Here is a 17,745-nt window from a genome sequence, read left to right as displayed (position 1 = left end):
GGTTTTATCTGTATATTTTCTACTGCAGAAGACAGTTAGAATGTCCCATTATTTTATCACTCCAGGGTCATGCTCTTGAACAAGCTATCATTAGCCAAAAACCTCAACTGGAGAAACTGATTGCCACTACAGCCCATGAGAAGATGCCTTGGTTCCATGGGAGGATCACTCGGGAGGAGTCAGAGCAGCGTATCCTCATTGGATCAAGAAACAATGGAAAATTTTTGTGAGTGTTTTCCTGCATTGCTGCTGTTTGCCACTGGTGTCACTGCATAGTTCACTTGAATGAATATCAAGTGAGAATATGCCCAAAGAGGTGGCTTAGTTGTAGTGAGAGCACCTAGTCCATCATGATAGATACTATATGATGTAACTATTCTTACATTAAGCAAATGTCTCCAAAATTGGGCTTTCACTTATCTAAAGATGGGAGATGATAGTAGGGAGTGTTCATTTGTTTGCATGTGGATCTGAATTGGCTAGATCAGTGGGTCAATTATCTGATTATTATGGCATTCAACAAGGCTACGTGCTGAGTGCTTTATTTACCTCATGATAACCCCATGCAGCATTATAGGAAGAATGGCTGACAAGTTTCCTGGCAGAAAAGGTCCTTGGGGTTCTGGTCAACAATTGGCTGTACATGAGCTAGCAGTGTGCCTGTATGTCCAAGGGCACTGGTATCCTGGCTTGTATCAGAAGCAGGAATTGACCAGGGAATGGATTTTCCCTCTGTCTCCCTCAGCACTGGTGAGACTTTACCTTGAATATAGTGCTCAGTTTTTACAAGCTGCACCAATAGAGGTTTAGATTGCATATCAGAAAGAATTCTTCATGAAAAGGGTGATTAGGCATTGGAACAGGCTGCACAGGGAGCTGATGGCTTTGCCAACCCTGGAGAAATTTAAGAGACATGAGAATGTGGCATGTGGGAGCATGAGTTAGCAATGGACTTTTAAGTGGATAGTTGGTATTGATGACCTTTAAGGTCTTATCCAACCAAAGTGATTCTGTGATTATAATATATGATTCCATATATAAAAAACTATTGTTATTTCTGTCTTCCTTTTCTGTCTTATTTACTATTAGTAAATAGTTTCTATCTCAAGCTGCAATTTCTACCTCTACTTTTTTTTTTTTTCCAATTCTCTTTATCCCATAAGAGGAGGGGCGTGAGCAAAAAGCTTTGTTTGATGTTAAGCTAAGCCAAGTTAAGCCATGAGTACGAAGTGGCTGTGGTGAGTTAACTTTAGCCTACCAAGTTACTCCCACAATCTGCCATGTCAGCTGGATGGGGAGTCAGAAAACAGGAATGAAAAGCTTGTTGGTCAACATGAGAGAGAACTGGGAAATTGTTTACCAGTTCTTGAGAAAACTGGTTTATTACCAATTAAAATTTTGATACTGAATTACAAAGGCAAAAACATGTACTACTGTCACAACACTTCCCTCCCATTTTCACAAGCTCATCTTCACTGCTTTGTGCCCAACTCCTCTCCCCATCAGACAGCACAAGGGGTAAGAGTCTGGATTTACAGTCAGTTCTGTAATAGTTTCCTTCTGATGCTCCTCAAACTTCCTGTTGCAGTGCAGGCTCTTGGCAGACTGCAGTTCCTTCTTGATCTTCTCCTATTAGAGGGCTACACTCTGTGTGCACAGCTGAGGGGCTGAGCAGCACCGTAGGGGTGTCTCACATTGCTGGCTGTAACGAGCCTTGACCTGCTCAGGGCAGATCTGACCTCCTCCCACTGTGCTCCTCAACCAAAGCCTTGCCACCAACACCAACATCCCTTCTTTTCCCTGACCCACTCCCCAGCCTCCAAGAAAGAATAAGGGAAATTGGAGCTCAGAGGCCATGTCTGAGGAAGAACCACTTGATGGACGTTTCATCACCTACCCCTGTAATCTTCTTCAGTATTCATTTAGGTTTGACTTTTCTATAGCTTGTCCAAGGTAAAACCTCAGAAGTGAGTATGGGGTGGATGTGCTTCTTCAGTATCAACTGTTTTTGCATTACTGATTTGCCATTATTTTGCCAAGCTCATTGGCAAATTATGGAGATGGAGCCTTCATATATTTTTATATGGGTAATTTAAATTTTAAGTCCTGTAAATTTTCCTTTCAGTGTGAGTTAATTCCTGTCTTGTGTTACCTACTAATACTTTGAGTGTATTGACATCTTATTTCTTGAAATATCTCCCATCTTAATCTCTGAGTTTTTTGTACTTCATGATCACTTTCACCCAAGTTTTAGTGCACCTTCATATTTTCGCTTCTTGTCCTGTTTCTTAGGATGATGCCCTAAAAGTCACCTACTCAGCTGTTTTCTCTACACATGATAAGAAAAAAATTGTTAAAAGTTTGTGCAGCCAAAATTTCCTGTTGTCATAGATTCACCTCCTCTGAACACTTCTTTCAGTAGCACTGAAAGGATTGATGAAAGTAATCAGCACATAGTAAATTACCACCAGCACAGCAATGTCATTCCTTCTTTTCATTCCCTTGTTATTTTTCTCATCTCTGTTACTATTTTCTGTCTATAGAAGCAAAATTTTAGCAAATTATTATTGCATCCTCTGAATCATGGTATTGATCGTATATTAAAACTTGCATCTTTTCCAGTTTACCTCAGGACATATTGTTTTGTATGTGGTCAGAGTGCTTCTCTTTGGACGAATAAAGGAAACTAGGTTTCTTAAAACAAAAAAAAAAAAGAAAAAAGGATTCCTTAGCTAACATTTCTTAAGAGCAGATATGTGGTTTGGAATTATGGCATTTTTTTTTTAGCAGATCTGACATTTTCGGTCTCCACTGTAGACCTGGTGTCTATTTTTTTTTTTTTTTTAATCTTAAGTATTCCTTCAGCTTCAGCTCTAAATAGAAATTATTTTCCAGCACTTTCCTCCTTCCCTTAGAGACAGCCTGGGAGGCATTTCTAATGCTGTTTACAATGAGCTGTGGCAGGCATGGTCACATCTTCCTTGGGACTGATTATGTCAATGGGTATGTGACTTAGGTATCTCTGTTACAACTCAGAAGGCTTCTTTCATGTTGGGGAGACTACTTCCTCAGTGAAAATTTCAGCTTTCAAGTTCTTTTTAGACCATGAGAAACATCTCCAGAACTTATGTTCAGCTTATGTCCTTCTTAGTACAGCAGTATTATACTTTTGTATAGTACAGCAGTGTATACTTTTGCATCTGCAGGACAAATGCTATTAGCAAGAACATTACAAGAACATTAATTGTTCTTGTATGAGTTGCCTATGTGGCAGGTTTAGAGCTCAGTAACCATTTAGCTGCGGTTGACTCCTATGCTTCTAGGGAAAAATCAAGGTGACATCATTCACTACTTCATAATTCAGCAAGAGAAGTAGACTGTTGGTTATTTGTACTAGAAATCTGTTTTCCATTCTTCTAGCTCTGAGATCAGATCAGAAGACTAGAGACTGATAGGAAATAAAAAAGCAACTGTCTAATTCAGAGACATTTTCTGCAGTTTTGCCTAACATGGGCTTGCTAAGCAGATACAGAGAAATAAACCACTAGTTTGTAAGCTAACTGAACCAGGAGGTGCAAAATTATAGTGAATGCTAGAGAGGTGCATTGTTTTAGATTTCAGGCACAACAATCAATTCAATCAACAATCAACAATCAATTTTTCCTTACCAATAACAGTGCATGTTGGAATCTTCTTTACATCTGTGGACCGAACACTGAGAATTTTGCCTGTGAATGTAGCTGCTCGAGGACTTCTTTTTCACACTGATTAAGACACTCAAGCCTAATAGGTGACTGAAGGGTAAAATTCAGAAATATTTACTATCTAAACAGTCACTTGTTAAGCGAAGAACTGGAGGGCAGTCACAGAGAATAAATGGAAACCAGATTTTGAAAAGTTGTGGAATTGATCAAGGCCACAGGTAGGCCTGAAATAATGCTGGCATATTACAAATATTAACTTCTTTATTTTGGAAAAGACAGTAAATTTTAGGAGGCTGTAATACTTCTGCATTTTCTTTTTCAAAGCCTTTTAAAAAGTAATCACATCAGAAATCTCCTGTCTTTTTGTTGCAGCAAAAACCATTGCAGGGATCTCCATGAGACCCCATTTAATCCTTAGACTCATAGCAGTTTCTTGCATCACTACAAGATTATTAAATCCAGATGTTTATACACAATAATTATGGAAATACTTGAAAAGATTTCTAATTACCTTTCAAAATGCCCTAAATAGCATCACAAATCTATAACTGCCACTCATTCAAGTTGCTGGAAGAGTTCTGAGCTATCTGTGAATATATTGCTAAAGAATTTTCAGAGGTCTTTTTAAAGTTTTTGTCACACCTATTCACAGGAATAAGTGCTTCTTCGAGTGCTATAGAGTTTGTTTTCAAATCCAAATACAGAAATCATGACATGACATAAAATTGGAAGATGTGCCCAATTTTTCCAAAAGGAATACTTATGAAAAAGATTGCCATTCCAGCTGCAGAATTTCGAAGAATGGAAAGAAAATATAATGTCCCTCAAATGAGCTGAATAGCAACTCAAAACAGAGGATTTAAATTAAGTTTCAAACCTCTGTTGGCTTCATAGCGTTACTTTTCATGCTGTAGAGGACTCCAGCTCTTATCAGAATTTTGATAAGCGTTAGTTTTTCATTCGACCTTATCTGGTAGAAAGTATAATTACAGAATATGGTGATCAGCATTGTCTGGGTGATCACAGATAATATTACTGGTTTTAGTGCTATTATTAATAATGTTAGTATTATCAATGTGAGTGCATATGTACATGAACTATTAGAAAAAAAACTATTAGAAAAATTTGGCTAGTAAGTACAGACTAACAGTATAAGAAATACTAGCTTTCCCTGCAATTACAACTATTCAGAAATATTCAGAAATACTGTTAAACATAAAAGCTCATCCTTAAGGAAAATGTGGCTAAGACATTACAGAATTAGCACATTACCCTCTATAAACCTTTTATATCAGTCCACAGCCATATGTAATTCATATAATATGTGAAAAGTTTAACATTATTTTAGTGTCATAGAACCATCTTTAATATGTATTTAAACATTCTAAAGCATACAGGACTAGTGTAGATCATGTAAGTGGATCACAGCACTACTCAGAATGGCACCTCATGACCTTTAGGGACCAAGCTGCCTCTAATAAGTCAGAACAGTCAGCACTGTCACCAGCGATTTGAAGTTCTGAAGCGCAGTTATCTGTAAGCGATCACTTCTCTTTTCTGAGCAAAAGACTTGCTCAGACTTTGCAACACTTTGCAACATTTTGCAAGTGTTAGTGATACCTGTAGCTTTTTGTATTTATATTACTCTTAATATCTTCCTCTGGGCATTTGCCACTAAGGGGTGAATGAGCAAGGTGGGCCACTTACCTGATTTTGTAAAGCATTTTTTAAGCGCATCTGCCCTTACTGTGTTTGTATCCATAATTAGAACTGGGCATGGTTACATAAGATAAAATGTGAGCAAAATAGACAATGATGATACAGTCCTGCTTGCCAAATTGTTCCATCATTTTGCAGAAAATCTCAATACTCTTACAAGGAAATAAAATTTTGCATTCCATTTTCAATAACAACACCTTGTGGCTTGAATTTTGAAGTATGCTGACATCAGAAGGCTGCATGTTGTCCCTGCCTATAGCAGGGGGTTTGGAACTAGATGATCCTTGAGGTCCCTTCCAATCCAAACCATTCCATGATTCTATGATTTCTGAAGTGGTTTTTAATATGTTCTTAGAGAGGGGAGGAAATGTGATTTAATAGAAGACTGCAGTCAGTCCATTTTCACCTTTGTGTGATGCTCTTGCAGATTACATATTGTCCTCAGATTTGCAGTGTGTTCAGTGTGGTGCAGATTTTTGAAGTGAAAATGAAGAACAGTGATATGAATAACATTACAAGAAAGATGATCATAAGGACAGGCAAGCAGGAAATGGCTGTGTCTGCATGTTTAGTGGGAAATGTCAGTATCTTTGGCATCAGGGAAGCTGTTATTGCTGACAAGACGAAACAGTACCAAGAAGAAACTTGCTTATGCCCTTGGATGTATCAGTGACATTAATTTCATACCATTCCTAAAGCAAGCATTTAGCTAATTGCTTTCCCTTATTATTCTCTTCTAGAATGCTGTCTTTTTTTTTTTTCTGTATGGTCAGTGAGACATGTTCAATAGTATTTTTTAATTTTCTTTTTACCCTCAGAGATTCTTTCATTTATAAAGAAAGATCATTTGGCTTTTCACGTGAAAGCAAAAAAATTGAGGCAAAAATTGTTGTGATTGCTTCCCAAGAAAGACATAGACTCCACCAAAAGAAAGGATGTATAGCTATTTACAGAACTTATAATGATATTCTAAATAGTAATTGCTATTTGGATTGCAGACATAAAAGCATAAGAAATACCCAAGCATTGATCTCAGGAAAATTAAAATCAAAGTTATTTTGCATTGCATTGTGTAGCAATTTGAGTTTCTCCATTACTTCTAAAATTCCTGTTTTGAATATGCATCAAAGCAAGCATCAAATGCCTTAATGCTTCTCTTTATTATATCTGTGAATTTGGATTTCCACACATTGAAGTTGTTATGTTTTCAGGCTTATGTCAGTGTGTGAAAGGGCCATGTTGTTTATTCCCTTTATGTTATTTCTTTACTCTCTTTATGTTTTTATTCAGATTTATAATTAGCTATGATGGCATGAAGGGGAAGAATGCTTGATATTTCACTGCTGGCTTCCTTCTTTGTAAAAATACTTTAAAAAAATGATCTTTTTTTAAAGAAGATTTTTTTATTTCATTTTGTATTCGAGAGTGAAAAATATCATGTTTAACTTCAGAGCACATCAAAACACGTAGTACGGTTTTAATTTTGGATTTTTTTTCTGAATGTACTTGAACTCTGAATGTGCTCACTTTATATAGAATCAAATTTGCATTTGAGAGAGCCCCCAAAACTGATGTGATGACTGTGAGTAGCTCAGTCAGCATCAAGATAATGTGGAAATACTGATTTTCATTTGAATAGGTTTCAGACTTTCATCTCGAGCAGCTATTTTATTTGATTCAGTTTTTTATGATAAATGTAATATACTGGATGCTCTATATTGAGCTTCAGTCCTAGATGGCTAGCCTAACCTATGCAGCTGTTATCACAGTCTACAAGACCGTGATAAAACTGTGAAATCTGTCCTATGATATTAAACCGAGGAAGAAAAGTTTTCAGTTTGAACTGTAATGATAAGTTCTGTGGGAGCACTTTTTGAATAAGTGATGTGATTGCCAAATTCAGACTTGGGAAGTATTTTGTAGTTTAAATCTGTTTTGTTCTTCAGACATGTTTCGAAAGGTATGTGTCTTCTTTGCTAGGAGCAGCTCATAAGAAGACAAAGCAAAAGTCATTCTTCATTTTAGCAGAACCTGTTGTTCTCCACTGGTCAGTAAGCACAGGAAATCAGCATGCTGAGAAAACACCTGCATGTCATGAAAAACCACGATGTGTTTCAAGTTGCTTTGGAAACAGCATGCAAGTTACTTTGGTTTCAGAAAAAAAGAATCTCTACTTCCCTCTACCATTAGCTGGTGTCTTGTTCACATCTTCAGCAACAAAAATCACTCTTCATGAAAAATAGTTGCATTGGTAGTAAAACAGAGTTTCAGCTCAGAGTTGAGAGACTGAGGAACAGAATTTAATGCTTGGTTTTTCTGGATAATAACCGCTGATGTATATAGTGACAAATAAAGTCAGTTTCAGCGTAAAATCTGAGATAGATGTAGTTGACTTCAGTGGTCTTTCCTCTTGCAAAAAACAGGATTTTGTGAATACTCTTCTCAATTCTGTCTGAGCAGCACTTTGAAAATCTTGAGCGTCATTCAGATCTGGGCTCCATTGATATGGGAAATTACTGAGCTGCTCCAGTGTCCCACACTGCCTTAGCAAATCAAGTGGTCAAGCAGGTCACTCCATACCTTGTCAGAGCTGATCAGTATAGAATCACAGAATGCCAGAAATTGGGGGAGACCTTAAAGATCGATTATTTTCAAGCCCCCTGCTGTGGGCATCAGTGGGGAGCATGAGGATGAAAGGAGGCAAACTCAATGGAGAGAGAGAGCACCTTTCTGTGCTCACTGAAAATGGGAATGTAGGTGTTGCTGAATCAGGGCTTTTCATAGGAGAAAAAAAATATTCCAGAAAAGCTTCAGCTAACTCTCCTGCTGTCTCAGTACTGCTGTCAGCAGCAACTGACCGCGTGCAGTTTAAAGTAAAAGCTGCTGTCTGAACTAAAATAATGCTAGGCCAACTGTGATGGAGCTAGTAGCAAATTCTTTCTTACTCTGGATGCAGTCACAAGAAGACATCTTGTTTCAGTGTGAACTAGCCCTGAGTATACAATTGTTCAGCTCAGTAAAGGCATCTCAGATCTTCTGAAAGCAGAATATCATCCTGGATTCCTATGAATTTTAGGGAATTATTTTGTATTATATGCAGTTATTTCTCCCTAGTGGAATTTAGACATGATCTGTAAAAAAATACTGTGTGAACTTTCACATGAATTCTTTGTAAAATCAGAAACAAAGCATTATTGTCTTTCTGGAAATTATAATTAATGATTACAGAAATGTACAATTTTTCTCAGTTACAGAAGCTTATTACAGACAAAAAAAAATTCCCATTATATATATTCCTCATTACCATCTTCTAGTATTTTGCTTTCTACCCTTGCAGCCATCTGTTAATTTTGAAAGAGAATCTTATTTTAATAAATACACGTATCTATTGTTTTTAATATTTTTTTGGGATGGGATTGAAGTATAGCTTCTTACACAAAATGGATTTCCATGGGCTTTGTAGGTCTGAATGCAAGAGCTTTTTAAGTGCTTCCTAGCTCAGAGAGCACAGTGTACACTGCAGAGTGTTCTGTAGCTGCCTAGCACAGAGCTCCACATCGTGGATTTTCTGTTGACTTTTAAGAGAAAAAAGAGAAGCATTACAGAAGTCTATCTGAAAACAAATGACACTAAGAAATAAATGAATGGTTTAACAAAATATCTTCTGAAATTGCTGTGCAGGCTTTGCAGTTTTATAATTCAAAAGTTTAAAGGGAAAGGTGAATTTAAAAAGCATCTTCAACTCAACTCCTCATTGATAGTAAAGAGTAACCCTAAAATTCTCTCTTAATCCTACAGAATCCGAGAAAGGGACAGCAATGGTTCCTATGCTCTGTGTCTGCTGAATGATGGAAAAGTACTGCATTATCGTATTGACAGAGATAAGACAGGAAAGCTCTCCATACCAGATGGAAAAAGATTTGACACCCTCTGGCAGGTCTGTTAAATTTGAATCACTTGAGTGTCTGTCATCACATTGCAGTTTTACCCAGTTAGGCAGTCTCATTTACTTTGCTGTGCTTCAACTGTCTTTAGCTAAACAGCAGCATGTTAAAGCAGTTTATTTGTCCTCCTTACAACTTTTGTGGTATGTTCATTAGTGGAGAAAGCTAAGTAAATGTAAAGATTTCAATCATTTTTAAATGGTGATGCTGCAGCTTCAATGAGTTTTAAACTGCTGTAATCATTATTCAGTTAACTGGACGTTCTCTAGAACGGAAGACTAATTTAATTTGTAAGAGACATACTGTATACAATAACAGTTATGCCAGGTACATTGTTTTGCTTATGTCCTTTGTAATAATGTAAGCACAATTTTAAGAAACACATGGGATGATTTGGCATGCTGTACACATAATGCACTATTTAACTTTGAAATTGCCTACTTTTTAGACTGAACAAATGTAGTTTGTAATCATTACCACAACAAGATGTCTGAATTCTATTAAAAATAAAACAGTTGAGAACTGGATAGTTAACTATGCCATAGTTGATAATAAAACTGGAGAAATAATTGGATAGGTTGAAGAAGCTAAAGGAAGTAAAAACCTTGAAGAGTTCTGTATCCTTTCTTAAAACTTTAGTTAAAAAAAAGTGAGTCATAAATTTAAAAAACAAGTTTTTACCTGTGCGTATTAACTTCTAGCATTTCTTGTAAATATCCTGCATATCTGTTGAGTTATTGGAAATTTTAAGCAGCTTGCCTAATGTTCAAGTTTTTTGAACATCTCTATTTTTTTCATGTGCAGACCCCCTCCTTCCTACCCAAATGCACTAGTGCCAAAATAGGAGTCATGTTCCTGTGATGTAATGATGAAAAGCATGGATAGGATAATCCACAGCTACATGGATAAAAGTCCACAGTTACTGGGGCTTTATATATATGTTAACTGTTTACATACCATTATAAGCCTGAGGCCAAAGAGAGCATCTTTCAAACAAAAAATAAACAAAAAAAACCCCACCACCACCACCACAAAAAAACAAAAACAAAAACAAAAACAAAAAACAAAGATGAAACTCAGATGTTTAAAAATAAATTATTTATTTGGAGCTTAGAAATTGATGTCAATATAGCCAGGTGGAGAATTTAGCATCTCACAAATCCAGTTCTTGGTTTGGGTTCCAGATTCAGCCACAAAATCCCTTCAGAAATACACCCGTCTGCTAGAGAAAAGTAAAGATGGTCTAAAGATACCCACAGAAAGGTTCTGGATGTGAAGATGATAAAGGGCCTGGAGCACCTCTGTTGTGAGGAAAGGCTGAGTGACGTGGATCTATTCAGGCTTGAGGAAAAAAAGACTGAAAGGGGACCTGATCAATGTCTGTAAATATCTAAGGTGAAGGAGGCAAAGAGATGAGGCCTGACTCTTTTCAGCGGAGTGTGGAGATAGGACAAGGGGAAATGGCCACAACTGAAGCATAGGACATTCAGCACACACAAAAAAAGAACTTCACAGTGAGGGTGATGGAGCACTGGAACAGACTGCCCAGGGGGGTTGTGGAGTTTGGAGATGTTCAAGACCCACCTGGATGCCTACCTGTGCAACCTGCTGTAGGGAGCCTGCTTTGGCAGGGGTGTTGGATCTCAAGGTCCCTTCCAGCTCCTACAATTCTGTGATTCTGTGATCATTTGGTGTAACAAATATGGATTATTGCACATAAGCACATGATTAGGAGACAGTCAATTACACCTCTCTTACCTTTTGATATCTCCCTCTTTCTTCTTTCTCTCTTATTTTTTTTTTTCTCTCATTCTGGTAGTTAGTTGAGCATTATTCATACAAACCGGACGGATTATTAAGGGTTCTGTCCATTCCCTGTCCACGGCATGGCTCAGAAAGTGGTAAGTTATTTCTATTGCTTTGTAAAGCATATATAGATTATTAAAAATGGGTGCATTTTTTGCATTTGCAAACTGAGTGGGTGTTGATTGTCATAGATGTAATTTAAATTTAGATTTAAAAAAAATGAAATACTAATTTTTCAAGTTAGTTGAAATCCACCAGATCATGCAGGCTGGAAGATCCTGTATTTTATGGGAGGATATGACAGCCAGATGGTCTAAAAGTAACATCAGATCAAAAATGCACTTTACTACTTCAAGTGGCACTCTGTTTTGCTTTGTCTATCTGTGCTACCAAGTTGCTTGTCCTGACACTCCTCCAACACACTTTACGCCAGGGAGATGTCAGCATGCCAGCACTGCTGGTTAAGGCATTTGGATGGGGTGTAGTGAGACAAAGGTTTCACTGCACCTGATACTGAAAAAGAGAATCTTTAAAATGCCACCCACTTACAGTGCCTAGAGGCACTTATGTCTAGGGGGATTAGAGGAATCCTGAGGTCCCATGCAGTCTTGGACCTGTTTCTTCTTTAATATCATGCGCTGTGTATGTTTACACAAATGAGATCGCATTCACTTCCTTTTTGCTGCCTTTGTGGAAGGAAGGAATGCCATCCAGAGGGACCTCAACAGGCTTGAAAGGTGGGCACGGGTGAACTTGATGAAGTTCAACACAGCAAAGTGCAAGGTTTTGCACCTGGGACAGAGGAATCCCTATGCAGACTGGAAGGAGCAGTCCTTGAGAGTAGCCCTGTGGAGAAGAACCTGGGGGTCTTGATAGACAAAAAGCTTAACATGAGCCAGCAGTGTGCTCTTGCAGCCCGAAAAGCAAATGGTATCCTGGGCTCCATCAGAAGAGGGGTCACCAGCAGGGACAGGGGGTGATTGTCCCTCTGTATTCTGTTCTTCTGAGGGCCCATCTGGAGTACCTGTGTCCAGGTCTGGAGCCTCCAGTACAAGGAAGACAGAGAGCTGTTGGAGAGGGTCCACAGGAGAGCCACGAAGATGATCAGGGGACTGGAGCACTTCCCCTACAAAGACAGGCTGAGGGGGCTGGGCTTGTTCAGTCTGGAGAAAAGAAGGCTGCGGGGTGACCTCATTGCAGCCTTTCAGTACCTAAAGGGAGCCTACAAAGAGCAGGGGAATCAACTCTTTGAAAGGGTTGATGACTGCAGGATGAGGGGAAATGGTTTTAAGTTGAGGGAGGGAAGATTTGAGTTGGATGTCAGGGGGAAGTTCTTTACAGAGAGAGTGGTGAGGTGCTGGAACAGGCTGCCCAGAAAGGTTGTGGATGCCCCGTCCCTGGAGGTGTTCATGGCCAAGTTGGATGGGGCCCGGGCAGCCTGGTTTATTAAATGTGGAGGTTGGTGGCCCTGTGTGTGGCAGGGAGGTTGGAGCTTTATGATCCTTGAGGTCCCTTCCAACCTGGGCCATTCTGTGATTCTGATTCTGATCCTTGTCTGACTCTTCTATTTCAGAAGCGGTGTTCTCTCTATAAGAGCTGCCTTCCATTTTTCTAACTGAAAGCTAGAGCTGTGCTGAACATACTTGCTCTTACTTTTTACACTCCTCTGAGTCATTATTAAGGCAGTGCATGTGCTTTGTGGCAGTAAGTACCAAAGTGTGAGTGATGCATATTAAAGCCAGAATCTAAGAAGATGAGCTAAGAGAAATGCTGCAGTATGATTTGAAAGTAAAAAGTTGGTCTTTCATGTAAATTATTATTTTGGTACATTTCTTATCTTTTTTAGTATCTTTCACATTTGATTCTTTTATAGATAACTCTTCTTTTGACACTCGTCCTCTTCCTGGAACCCCTTCTAAGGTAGGTGATGATGGAGCAATAAATTTAACAAGCTTATTGTCACATAATCGTCTGGGAATCCTAATGTTTATACTTTTAGAGTGAACTTATTTTTCTAGGGATTGTTTTATAAGTAGTAGATAGAAAATAAGCCTAAAATATTTTATTATGCCTATTGCTTTCATAAAATTTTTGTACTTAGCTATTAAGCATTTAATTTTGTGAATCTGTTTTATATACACAATGTATGTGAAAATCAGTATGTTTCATGTGTAAAATAAACATTAAGGGTCAAGTACTTTAGTGACAGTATCAACACTGGAAGGACAGATACTAATACTATTTAAAACGCGTTTCAAGATATTGGCAGCTGAAGCAAAAATGAAGGTTCACTTTACTGAGTAAAGCCAGATATTTCCTTACTTTGTAGTTAACATCCAGTTTTGCATGATGGTTTGATTCCTTGTGAAGTGAAATTAAAGCAAGTTTTTTCATTAACATTTTCATGAGTGAGCATGCCCATTTGTGATTATAATTCTCTGCACTCTTAGGCTCCTTTGATTACAAGAGCCATCTGAGGAGTGGTATGTCACGCCTTCTCACTGAGCTGTAGTTAATCTAATCTGAAGTAGGGAGCTCAGCTTAGTTGTTTCACCACTCCCTGGAGGGCCTAATCATCTAGCTTTTTCATAGAATCATAGGATTGCCTAGGTTGGAAATGAGCCTCAACATCATCGAGTCAACTTAAGAATTTGCCTGCCTATACACACCACATAGTTTACACATCGGGTCTCACCTAATGGTTGGGGACTGAGTGCACAAATACCTGGTCCAGAATTATATTTTGACACCAGTTTGAATGACTGGACATGAAGCAGAGACTTGAAAAGGAGATTTGAGAGCACATTAACTGCTGTCTTTGCACAACATTGAAGATTCATAAAAAGGCAGCTGTCTTTTCCAGAATGAGCCCCCCGAGGTGTTACATATTATCCCTACATATCTGAGGCTGCTCCTGGGAAGGGCAAAGGCATTTTTAAACTCAAATCTAGGAGGGAAAAATAGGAGAACAACACAGGAGGTGGAGATGCTGCTGTCTTGACAGTGTAGGGCTTAGTTAATTCAAGGTGGCCTCTAGCTTCATGCCTGTGCCATATGCAGAATCCAGCTACCATATTGCCCTCAATTACACTGATGTTTTATTCTCTTTTTTCAACATTCCAGTCTGTGGGGGTGAAAGCTGAGCATAAAATCACTGTGCCTGCTTCTCTTATGGCACCCAGTTTGTGTATGTAGAGTTGTCTACTCTAAAATCTCCTCCATAGCCACTTATCCTCTTGTCACAACAAAAATGATTGTTTCAGGTCTTCTCAGATAGGGAAATGGCTTTAAATGCCATGTAGTGTGATGTCTGGTTTTGAGTATGCATCTGAGCATGAAGCGTTTTACGCAGTTCCCCTTCCCTGGCATTTCTGACTCAGCAATCTGAAGAGCCAGTCTGTCCTCACAGCAGCAGAACCTGCACCTGTAAGCTAGTAATTCACAAATACTTTACAATGCAAACAAACAATTTCAGATGAAAGTATCAATAAAAGGATATGAAGGATATGAAAAGAAGGTCACAAAAAGAATATTACAGATTGACTGAACAGATATAATTGGACAAACTGAGTTCCAAATACCAAATAAGAAGCTGTAAAATCTAGTGCCTGTATAAAGGCCCTCAGGACTTGACATTATGCCAGAATTTTACTGGAGACAGACACTTCATAAATTATATCCAGTTTTTGAGTTTCTAGATGGATTTCTGCAGTTGATGTAGTCCCACATTACAAGAAAAAAAAAAATTCATTCAAATAAGCCAATTTAATTTATTTCACTGTTGAGTCCCCATGGACCCATGAGCAATCATATTCAGATCTGTTTCTGAAAGTCAGGCGCCCATTTAAAGTAATGGAATTATACAGTCAAAATAGGTGCTGTTTTTCAAACGTCCCAATGTTTGGATTCATGTCATTTATGAGTATGAATGGGATGTTTAAGCACACCAGACAGGCCACATGCATATAATCTAGCATATACACAGTTACAGTGGCAGAGCAAGCACATTCAGTTCAGGAATACTACAAAAGAAAGTAAATGGGCCAAATTCTTCTATTTTTCATCAGTGTATTACAGTAATGATGACTCTTGTGCTTTACAGGTAAAAGACTTGCTAATAAGTTATGATTAATCTTGCCTAACATAAATCAACTCAAAAAGAGCAGCCAGTCTTAACAAATCCTGAAGGCTTGTTTTTTGAGGATGTTTTTAAGGAAAAGAGAGAACCTGCCTAGCAGTCACTTGAGCATAAAATCCATTACTGTGTATTCGTAAGTGCCTACTTCTTTCCACTCAGAAGGGGCCCTGGTGGTTTGTCAAGACTACATGCCTTGCTTATAAGTGGTCACAGTTGTATGAGATCACTTCCAACCCTGAATGTGTATTTCTCTGGCAAATGGTTGACATAAAGGAGCTTGATCACACATGCATATTTTCAGAATTGAGCAGTAGTCATTATACTTAAGGTTTGCCATGATAGAAGAAAAAAACACAACGGATAAGAGAAATAAATATATAAAGTCAAAAAATCAAATTAATATTATTATTTAGGGAGCTGAAAGACTTCAGTTAATATTGCCAGGTTGTCATACATGAACAAATTTGTGCAAAAACTGTAACTCACTTATGACCACTTGCGTAGATATTCGTATATGCAGAACCTGAAATACAATGAATTCAGATTGTAAAAACAGAAATGTATCCTGAAAAGAACACAGAAAAATTACAAACTCTTATGCACAAAATGTGTATCTTCTTTTTATTTAGGTTACTTTCATTAAGTTTAAATTAAGTTGTTTTGTTAAATAAGGAAAAAAAAAAAGAACAAAAAAAAAGAACAGAATGAAGTTTATTAGGAAGAAGTGCAAGATCCTATATTTTAGTAATCATCTGCAGAATACAGCATGGGAGCAGCAATTTTTCAGAGGATGTGGTAGCTGTAAGAGATCAGACAGGAACACAGACATGCACCAACAAAGTAATAGATGAAAGTGAAACATCACAGGTGTTTCCAGTTTCAGACTTCTGCTAAGGTCTCAGTGCTTTCTCTCATAAGGCATATGTACAGATTCAAGATGGTTAAGAATATTACAGTTTAAATCAATTTTATTGCTAAGATTTCATATACTACGTTTGTTTGATATTTCATATGTTGCACTTACCAGACACATACGAGAGAAATGTTGGGAGTGTTTTTTTTCTTGTATACTACATGCGTTTTGTAATATACCTTTAGTAATTTTTCTGGCACATTCACTGTTCCTCTTTGACATTGTGGTTTCTAGAGTTGGGCAAGAGGTGGAATTATCTCAAGAATCAAATCGTACACCTTTCCAAAGGCTGGCAGCAAAAAGGTGCTTTATACGGTCTTTTTAGGTTATCAACTGAGTTAAAAGGACTTACACTTGGCTAATTTCACTCTTTTTTTTTTTTTGCTTGCTATTACTAAATGTGTGTCTTGACTACTAACAAACAGATTGTGCAGGTTTTGTAAGCTGCCTTCTTTACAAATCATCTGCACAATTCCAGCCTTAATTCTATAGAACTAAACAATTTCTAAAGACATTTTGAAAATTGGGCTATTTTGAAGCAATTTTTCACGTCCCAAAATGCAGAATTAGTACTGTTCTCAACATGTCTGCAAAAAAACCATGAGGGATAAAATATATTTCACAGAGTAGTCATTTAAAAAAAAAAAAAAGGAAGTGACATTTCTAATGGAAAATATAATTCCTAGAAAATTGGCTTGTTCACTAAACTTTGACAGAAGACATTCAGGGACACAGTTTGTTAATAATAAACACAAAATATATTCCTACAGAACTTGTGCACAAATCTTGTTATGCATTGAAGTTAATTACATTTAAACAAGTGTAAGGTGTTGCAAGATCAGGGAGAATGGGAAAGGCAATGTGAGGGAGTCAAAGGAAAAAGTCTGGTGCTAGTAAAAATGTTCTGTGGACAGAAAATCATGCTTTTTAATAGTTGGTACACTTGTGAAGCATGCTATCCCTGGAGGCATTCAAGCCCAGCCTGGATGTGGCTTGGGGCAGCCTGGTCTGGCGGGTGGCGACCCTGCACATAGCAGGGGGTTTAAACAGTCTTTTTTTTATGCTAAGAATAACTTTTATGCCCCTTTTCTACCTAGAAGTAGTTCTGTGAGTCTTTTATTTTGCTACTTTCTTGTTTGTTTATTCAATGCCATTTGCTCTGTAACAAAAATGATCAACACAAAAAGCCCTAGAGATGCTTTTCAGAGTGAGAATCTTTTTTACTTATACTGTATTTGGTAATCCTGATTAAAATATATTAAAATATATATCTCTGGCAGGGAGAGGGAGGTGATTGTCCCCTTATACTCGGCTCTTGTGAGACCCCATCTGGAGTACTGCATCCAGGCCTGGGGCCTCCAGTACAAGAAGGACATGGAGCTCTTGGAGAGGGTCCAGAGGAGGCCACTAAGATGATCAGAGGGCTCTATCTGATGAGGAAAGGTTGAGGGAACTGGGATTGTTTAGCTTGCAGAAAAGAAGGCGTTGGGGAGACTTCATTGCAGCCTTCTAGTACTTGAA

At 37.9% G+C, this 17,745-nt stretch overlaps 1 protein-coding gene across 4 annotated transcripts in view; it reads left to right on the top strand.

The window, feature by feature from the left end:
- Window positions 1–17,745, top strand: part of SYK (spleen associated tyrosine kinase) — a 44,544-nt gene that overhangs the window by 11,215 nt on the left and 15,584 nt on the right. For 3 of the 4 annotated variants that reach the window (XM_048931711.1, XM_048931713.1, XM_048931714.1), the window contains exons 3-7: window positions 66–226; window positions 9,222–9,360; window positions 11,187–11,268; window positions 13,047–13,093; window positions 16,459–16,527. In XM_048931711.1, the coding sequence (XP_048787668.1) occupies window positions 66–226; window positions 9,222–9,360; window positions 11,187–11,268; window positions 13,047–13,093; window positions 16,459–16,527 (498 nt within the window). The remainder of the gene's footprint in view (window positions 1–65; window positions 227–9,221; window positions 9,361–11,186; window positions 11,269–13,046; window positions 13,094–16,458; window positions 16,528–17,745) is intronic. The other variant, XM_048931715.1, reaches the window with a different exon arrangement.

Source organism: Lagopus muta, chromosome Z (genome assembly GCF_023343835.1).
Source record: "Lagopus muta isolate bLagMut1 chromosome Z, bLagMut1 primary, whole genome shotgun sequence".
In the NCBI taxonomy this organism is placed as follows: domain Eukaryota; kingdom Metazoa; phylum Chordata; class Aves; order Galliformes; family Phasianidae; genus Lagopus; species Lagopus muta.
The sequence above is the reverse complement of the archived record's forward strand: the minus strand, read 5'-3'. Positions and strand labels throughout refer to the sequence as shown.